We start from the raw sequence: 9230 nt of genomic DNA on the forward strand, positions 1-9230 counted from the left end.
GATTATTTGGGTACGGCGGGGCCCTGTCTCGCCATATGATTTCGTTTTGATTTGTAGAGGCCTGTAGTCATATACGTGGGTAATGGGTCATGTGTGTGTTCGTTTGTTTATAATCTGTGTCTTACAGCGGTCTCGTTTGCTATTATGGCCAAGACGGCCTAATTGTCTGTACACGTGTATGTATCTGGCGATGTATATTCCGCCCGGCTGGATCGGCCTAAATATCTGATATATATATATATATATATATATATATTCGGCGATGTGTATTCCGCCGTCCTTTCTGACTATGATGTGATATTGTTGCACGTGAGACCGCTTAAGATAACATTTGCTTCTAATCTGTTTGAAATGATTAATATGAAAGTTGAGTTAGATAAAAATATAACGAGTTAGTCTGTACGTCTGTTTGGGGTGTCCAAGTAGGACATCAGTCGCGGCCCACGGAGCTGGGTCGTGACAATCTATGAGAGAAAAAACTAAAAAAGGGCGTTCATGTTATAAACCATGCAACTATTTCTGGAACTGGTCTAATGTGTACATGCTTTGAGTTTTGGTTAGCCCAATTTTATTAGACTAATATTTTATTTTTATTTTGTGGGGAACCATGTTTCCGTGTAGGTTCACTTTTTGTATACCACTTGTATTCTGGAATTTTTCCCACCATATCAATGAATTATTACTTATCATTTTTCAAATTAGGCAACATATTTCGTTAGGCTTATTTTGACATGTGAAAACTTGTTTTGTAGGTTATCGACTTCCATCAGACTATGGAAGTAAATGGTATTCGCTTTTGGTGTTATACTGCTGGTCATGTACTTGGTGCTGCCATGTTTATGGTTGATATTGCTGGTGTTCGAGTTCTCTATACGGGAGACTACTCCCGTGAAGAAGACAGGCATCTCCGCGCGGCTGAGACCCCACAATTTTCTCCAGATATTTGCATTATAGAATCAACTTATGGTGTTCAACTCCATATGCCACGTCAGATAAGAGAGAAGCTTTTCACGGATGTGATACATTCAACACTCATGCAAGGGGGTCGGGTGCTGATTCCTGCTTTCGCCTTGGGACGTGCACAGGAACTTCTCCTTATCCTGGATGAGTATTGGTCTAACCATCCTGAACTAGCTAATTTCCCCATATATTATGCTTCTCCACTTGCAAGAAGGTGCATGGCTGTATATCAGACATACATCAATGCCATGAATGAGAGGATCCGCAATCAATTTGACAGTTCTAATCCCTTTAATTTCAAGCATATATCTTCCCTGAACAGTATTGAAGATTTTATAGACAACAAGCCATGTGTGGTGATGGCAAGTCCAGGTAGTCTTCAAAGTGGTTTGTCAAGGCAACTGTTCGATAAATGGTGCTCTGACAAGAAAAATGCTTGTGTTATACCTGGGTATGTAGTGGAAGGGACCTTGGCGAAGACTATCATCAATGAGCCGAAGGAGGTCACCCTCACAAATGGCTTGTCTGCTCCACTTAATATGCAGGTGCATTATATATCATTCTCAGCTCATGCGGATTATGCTCAGACAAGTACTTTCTTGAAAGAACTTATGCCTCCCAACATAATTCTAGTCCATGGAGAGGCTAATGAGATGGGAAGGCTCAAGCAGAAACTTACCTCCCTCTTTGCCGATGGGAATACTAAAATTATTACTCCCAAGAACTGTCAGTCAGTTGAAATGTACTTCAACTCTGAGAAAATGGCGAAAACTATTGGAAAGCTGGCTGAAAAAACCCCGGAAGTGGGCGAAATTGTCAGTGGTTTACTTGTGAAGAAAGGTTTCACTTACCAGATCATGGCACCTGATGATCTCCATGTCTTTTCTCAGCTATCCACTGCAAATATCACACAGAGAATTACTATCCCATATTCAGGCGCTTTTGCTGTTATACAACACAGGCTTAAGCAGATCTATGAAAGTGTGGAGTCCTCAACAGATGAGGAATCTGGTGTCCCAACCTTACGGGTGCATGAGCGAGTGACGGTGAAGCAGGAGTCAGAGAATCATCTCTCCCTTCATTGGCCAGCAGATCCAATTAGTGACATGGTATCTGACTCCATTGTGGCATTGGTTCTGAATGCTGGCAGGGAGATGCCTAAAGTATCAATTGAGTCGGAAACTTCCATTAACGAGCAGGAAGATGCAAAGAAAGCTGAGAAAATAGTCCATGCACTCCTGATTTCTCTGTTTGGTGACGTGAAATTTGGGGAAGATGGTAAGCTGGTAATCAATGTTGATGGGAGTGTGGCTCATCTTAACAAACAAACTGGTGACGTTGAATGTGAAAATGAAGGTCTGAAGGAGAGAGTTAGGACTGCATACCGGCGAATTAGAAGTGCTGTGAAGCCAATACCGCTTTCTGTGTCTTAGCCTCTTCTACTTTTTGCTTACCGTGTTAGAGTTTGTATGCAAGAAGTATGTTGTTTATTTTCAGCTTCATAGGCAGGAAGCAAAATTTATTCTAAATCCCCAGTCTTTTCAGTAATTCTATCTTTCCCTCTAATTTGTTTGATCTGAAAATTCTTCTGTTTCAAGTTCTAGATATTGGTGTTATGCAGTTGGGTAATTTTGGTACTTCCAGGTACTGTCCCGTACCCCCAGGTCTAAAACGACAAAGGGAAGCTTAAATATACTCATCTTCATACTCAGATTCAGATTTCTCTTTTTTTCCTCTCTCCCTATAACTAATGCCAACCTCCCAAACCCCTATTTTTGCACTTGTGGCTCATGTTCTCAAAATGATAGGAGGTTTTTGTCCACAACCTAATTTTTTATGGTGATGGTGAGGTAGTAGGTAGCTCGTGTAATCGAGGTGTGCTACAAGCTGACTCGTACACTACTCAAGTGCAACGTTTGTTCTCAAAACTCAAAGTTCAAATTGGTTCAAATTCACGAACTCAACGTTGGTCTCCATGTTAGCAATTTCTGCTAAGCTTACTCCCTCGGTTTTAATTTGTTTGACTTACGCATTCGTCTTCATTTGTGTGTCTACAATATTCCTTCTGACTATGTCGATGAAATGGGGTGAAGACAAACTACCCCTAGAGCTAGCTTTGCTCCCTTTTAAGTCCGTTTCAAAAAGACATTTTGGTACATTTCACATATCTTTAGTTTAATACTACAAGATTCAAAAGTCTTTTTTACTTTATTAAATTTAGTGTCAAGTCAAAACCATACAAACAAATTGAAACGGAGGGAGTACTACTTACACAAAGGGGATATTTTTGGTTCAGGGACATCAATAAGTTAGGATCATATTACCATCATATAGAGTTAATCTTTTTTCTTTTGTTTGTAGTGGTTAACCAATTTTGCTGGAGTTAAAATCTCTAAAATAACGAATAGACACCAAATCATGACATTTGAACACTCGTGTGGTCTCTGTCTTCTGTGGAACATTTTTGAGGTAACTAATATTTGTTCTGCATTCTTTCTTTACATAGAATCTCTTGTTTTTGATCATGTAAATGGTTGTAGATTTTATTGAATCATTACGTCACAAAGAATAATGGGATGAATTGTTAACAAGCTCAACTTTTTTTAAAGCAAACCCGCATAGCATCATGCTTGTGGTATTATATAAATAAAAATTGTCTAAATCATAGTACTGAAAAGCAGAAAAATGTTAAAAAACCAAAACCAAAACAAGCTAAAATCTAAAAAGAAAGCTAAAGCCTAAGTCTATTGAATGACAACATGTCTCCAACAGACTATGTATAAACGAAACTTAATCTCTAAATGAGAAGATTTCTGCAAAACAAACTCATCTTGCTTTGGTTAGATTCCATCATCAATCACCTCCAAGCTCTCTTAGGTGCTAAATAAAAAACCCTTGAAAATTCTTCAAGCAGAAAGATGTTGCAGCTTTCAGCTGCTTCTGAGACTTTAGTTTCCTGAAAATCAACACTTGTAACCTGTATCTGATCCTTTAGTTTCCTGACATAACTCTAGTTTGTATCCTGTGATTTTGATAACCTGTTTCTTGTAAAATTGAACTTAACTGTCTATTGATGTCCTTCCAATACCTTGTTTCCTGACATTACTGTTAGTACCACACATTGGATAGGAAATAATTAGATAGTTATCCAGTTATATGGCTAGAAATCTGCTAAGATTTTAAGGGATTTATTAGTTTGTTGTCCTATAGAATTACAATGAAGACATCTGAATGTTGATGAACATTAATCTAATGTCTAAAGTAAGACATTAGAATTAATGTGATAAGTTTTAGAATCCTGTTCTTCAGTCTGGTTCCCTCCTCTTGAAGGATTTGAATCTCAGGTTAGGAATCTGTGCTTTGTCAGTGTTCAAAATCTTCCTTGCTTCTGATGGCATGTCCTGGAATGTTTTGAACTGTATGGTACCTGCAAAATTAGAAACTAGGTTAGCTAAAAAATCTGCCAGTGCATTGCTCTCAAGATATGGACAAATTGCACTTGACCTTTTTCCCTCCAAAATTTGATTCTATTAACCTCCATACTGATCTTCCAAAGTATCTCCTATATTCCCTCCATAATATTTCTCATTTTTAGGGAATCTGTTTCAATTATCAGATGTTTTATTTGGTTGTTCATACAATATTCAGTGCCATCTTGTATGGCCCTAACTTCAGCACGTATGTTTGTTTAACTGTCAACCTTCTTGCAGTTGCATACACCAGGTCTCCTCCACTATTTCTAACAAAAAAGGCAGCAAAACATAAGCCAGAGTTGCCTCTGGAAGCCCCATCTGTATTGCATTTGAACCATCTTATAGGAAGTCAACTCCACTGTACTATCTTACATTTTACTTGTGGCCTGTAACCTTCAAGGAATTGAATCAGTTGTGGCCAATTTAATGGTAAATTCTTTAGCCACAGATACTTTACTCTTTCTAGTTGATACATATTGTGATTGATTTCATGATTCACTTTCTTCCTTGTCATATTGCCACCGTGTATAGAGGTGTTCCTTCTCTTCGATAATTGCCCGAAAATAAGAGCTTGAGCTTAGGAGTTAGGAGGGCACTCAGCATTCCACCATTATATTACAACTTGATGTTTTTGTACAAATGGACCAAGTATACCTGCAACACTCGTGAAGTATTGCCAGACTGATGCAACAAATGAACCAGTAAGAAAAAGGTGTGAAATAGTTTCTTCTTGAGGTTGAACACAACACCTGCACCTCGATACTATAGATATTCTCATCTTGTTAACCACCTCATCCACAGGTAACTTGTAGTTCCAAAGCCAGAATATATAAAAATAATGAGATTTTAAAAGGAATTTCTTTTATCCACAACTTGGTATAGAACATAGATTTGTGTTCCTTTTGTTTTAGCAACTCCCCGGCACTTCCTATAGTAATTTTTTTAGTGCTAAGTAGTCTATTTATACTAAGCCTATTACAACAAAGGCCCTAAAGTGGTACTTTGTACAAATTAACCCACACCGGCTCTTCTTTCTTGAATTGCAATCCTAGCCTCGTATTTGCACTCCTAGCCACGAATTATATTCCTAGCCATGAATTGCACTCCTTAGCCACAAATTGCACTTCTAGCCATGTTTGCACTTCTAACCACTTTGTGTGGCTTATATCAATGGACCTTCATCTCCATGTCTCTCCTAAGCAATCATCCACACCCTTGTGGCTTGCTCTTCAATGGCCTCCAAAGGCCCCATCTTCCTCTTCTAAGGGTGTGTGGTATGGAAATGCACATCCAAAGCTCTAACACGGGTTTTAGCCTTCATAATCGTCCATGAGCTTCCTAGGATCATATCATCCTCCCCTTCTTCAAAAGGATTCGTCCTCGAATCGGAACCTAGCAAAATCCAAGGGAAGACATACGAAAACATGGTCCTCAAAGCATGAGGGTTAGCACAAAAGGCAACAATCATATTCTCACTCCAAGGACGGATAAACTTGTGGTGTAACCACTCATCAATAATTATCATGAATCAATCCGCACATATGAGATATCAAGAAGTGGATTCCTCCAATGTTGTGTCAAGACCAAGTCACACAAAGTATCATCGGGATCAAAAGGGAAGAATATCCACCTATCATGGTTAAGAACACAAACATCTACCCCGTGAGAATCCCCTCCAACATAAGATGCACCCCAACACAAACATGAGCGTCATCATATGCAAATAAGTAGTTGTTACAACTTGGAACTTCGTGTTGCTCGCATTATGAACATGCCAATGTAAACTTAAAATGGACATGAAGCCCTTGTAAGGTGAAGAAGGAGGTTTGATGATTCTAATTAAGATAGAAGGAGGTTTGATGATTCTAATTAAGATTCCAGAGGCAAGAAGGAGGTTTGATGATTCTAATTAAGATTCCAGAGGCATTTGAGGCTAAAGAAGTAAGTTTGTCGGAGAAAGTTAAGGTTGAGCCATGTTTTGGGAAATTCCGTATCATTTGAGCTATGCATTTGTCACACCCCGACCTTACTAGGGTGTGATGGGCACCCGACCCTCCTCAGAGTCGAGCGAACCCTTAAACATTCACGTTACTAAAACCTATCATTTCAAAAATTTTTAGAAAAAAAACATGAAGCATTTCGACCTAGAGATCATCTTTGTTTTTATCCGGGTCATGAAAACTTTCAATCAATCACATAATATACCAACGGCGACAACATACGAAAATACACACTCTTTCGGCATCTATAATTGGTTCGCGCTCCTCGACACTCTATCCACGGGACAACGTCTGCCAAAGTCTCTAAGATGTACAAATACCATGACATAAGTGCTTGACTCGGCAATACTCCGGCCCGAGATGGAGCTCGCCAACCCCGCGGGAACAACTCTAGCAAAGTCTTCTCTTCATCGGGGTGTACACGTGGCATGAAAACGCGGCCCCCGAAGAAGGAGGGTCGGTACGGGATATGTCTGAGTATGTAAAGCGATTACAAATAATAACCATAGCTTAATTTAGAAGAAAAAGAAATCACAATCAAGCTCATTACCTGCGGCCCTCGGCGGGAAATATAAGTGTATACATGGGGTCCTAGAACAATCCTTAAGTAAATAATACAAATGAACACACATTCCTTAAGTAAAGGATGCAACCTAACCCGTGTGTCGCCTCCGACATACTAAAAAAAATAGCCCCTTCGGACGGCCGCTTCCGGCGCAATAATAGTGATGGCCCCTTCGGCCATTGCCGCTTCCGGCATAATGATAATGATGATAATAATAATAATAATAGTAATAATAATGATAATAATGATAATAATCCCCTTCGGGTGTGCCGGTCCAACATACGTCTATCCTGGCCCCTTCGGACATGCTGGCCCCGACGTAAAATGATGGCCCCTTCGGGCATGCCGGTCCAACATACGTCTATCCTGGCCCCATCGGACATGCTGGCCCCGACATAATATTTCAAGCCTTCGCCGGGCATGCCACTCGTGACATACGGCTACCGGCCCCATCGGGCATGCCACTCGTGACATAATGATAATAATAATAATAATACGAGTAATAGTAAAATCTCGCACCCCGCCGGAGTGGTTTTGAAAGGTCTTAAATAATAAAATATCGCACTCCCCTCGGAGTGGTTTTGAAAAGTCTTAAATAATAAAATATCGCACTCCCTTCGGAGTGGTTTTGAAAAGTCTTAAATAATAAAATATCGCACTCCCTTCGGAGTGGTTTTAGAAAATCAAGCTTTATACTTTCTTTAGTGTAAAACAAATTTTTTTTTTCTTAAATCGCAGTAAACCACAAACATGTCTCAACTTAATCCGAATTAGCATAAAAAGGTTAATGTCCATCCGCACGCAAATCAATGTTAAGACTTGATAGACGCGCTCACTTACCGACATCTAAAGGCTCGAGAACAAGTTTCAAGGTGATTCGGTTACGCTTATGCAAGTTATAGGTGTTTGAACATTTTTCTCAACAAGACGTAAGGATTCTAATTCAATTACATTGAATGAATAGTACTCAATTTCAACTCGGTTCCATGAACGAATAACCCCCGAGGCTCAAATCCAAACTTAGTACACCTAGGACATGCCAAAAGAAGAAAGGGACAGCTTTACATACCTTAATTGCGCCTTACGCTCGTCCAAACTCGATTCCGTTTCGCCCATAATCTACAAATGGTCACATTTACCAATTTGCTATTCATAAGGCTTGAAGTTTCAATCTTAATCAATACTTGTCGTAAAAATTTGGAGCATCTCCCCCTATACATACAACATCCCCGAGAGTTAAACTCGCTTAAATAACAAACAACCCAACAACAACATCAAGAACATCAACAACACCAATAAACGCTACAAAACACATATTAACATAAATAGTCTTTCTTTCAACATAATACATCAACTTCCGTTCTAACTTCACACTTCTCAACCAATATCAACGTTTTCATATTTATCTACTAGTTCAAGACCATTCGAATACATTTCAAACACATTCCTCAAAATGTACAAGTTTTCCATCACCCTTAGTTCATCAACTTTCTACAATGGCAACAAAATTACAAAATGGCATTGTCATCTTCCAAATTCATTCGCAACAACATTAATTCACACTTTAGACCATTACTTCCACAATCATATAAAAATCATATAGAATTCATATAATTTCCCATAACGGCATACATGCCATTTCAACGCCAACTTGAGTCGCTAAGCCTTTATTTACGTCACAAAGGTCACAACAATACAATTAACAAGCTAAGTAAAATCAAATTTATTTCTTCTCCACACCACATGGCTCACGGCCACAACCATACTTCACATACACACACGCCATGCACACACACGTCACACTTTCATAATTCTCGTCTAATTCTAATCATCATAACATATAACTTCATTCCATAACTTGAAACATGAAATTCATACCTTTTCTTCAAATTTCAACTTTTCGCAAACGTGGTTCGTTCGCCAAACTCATTATACCACGTCGAAGAGCGTCTTGAACTTAATAAGAATACAAGAGAATTACAATTTTTGGACCAAGATTGAAGGCTAGGAATTTTTTTCTTTCCTTTTCTCTTCTCTTTCTCTTAAACATTTCTCTCTCTTCTTTTTTTTTTTTGCTGAATTTTTTCTGGAAAGTTTTGGAACTGTTTTGCTGAAAAAAATAAGGTTCTGTCCCTTTTAAAAACTGCCAACGTCGGTTAGTGTAGCGTATGCTATCGATGCGCGTAGCGATCTTTGCGTCGTAGCGATACCGTAGCGGTACCGCGGGATTAC

The 9230-nt window shown here is 39.1% G+C and overlaps 1 protein-coding gene across 1 annotated transcript; it reads left to right on the forward strand.

Moving 5' to 3' along the window:
- Positions 1 to 752: 752 nt before the first annotated feature.
- On the forward strand, positions 753 to 2589 carry LOC132042659 (cleavage and polyadenylation specificity factor subunit 3-I; the record flags this gene model as incomplete). Its single annotated transcript, XM_059433189.1, has 1 exon — positions 753 to 2589. A coding segment is annotated over one exon (1641 nt), but the record flags the coding sequence as incomplete, so codon positions are not given.
- Positions 2590 to 9230: the final 6641 nt, after the last annotated feature.

Source organism: Lycium ferocissimum, unplaced genomic scaffold, assembly GCF_029784015.1.
Source record: "Lycium ferocissimum isolate CSIRO_LF1 unplaced genomic scaffold, AGI_CSIRO_Lferr_CH_V1 ctg16865, whole genome shotgun sequence".
Classification (NCBI taxonomy): domain Eukaryota; kingdom Viridiplantae; phylum Streptophyta; class Magnoliopsida; order Solanales; family Solanaceae; genus Lycium; species Lycium ferocissimum.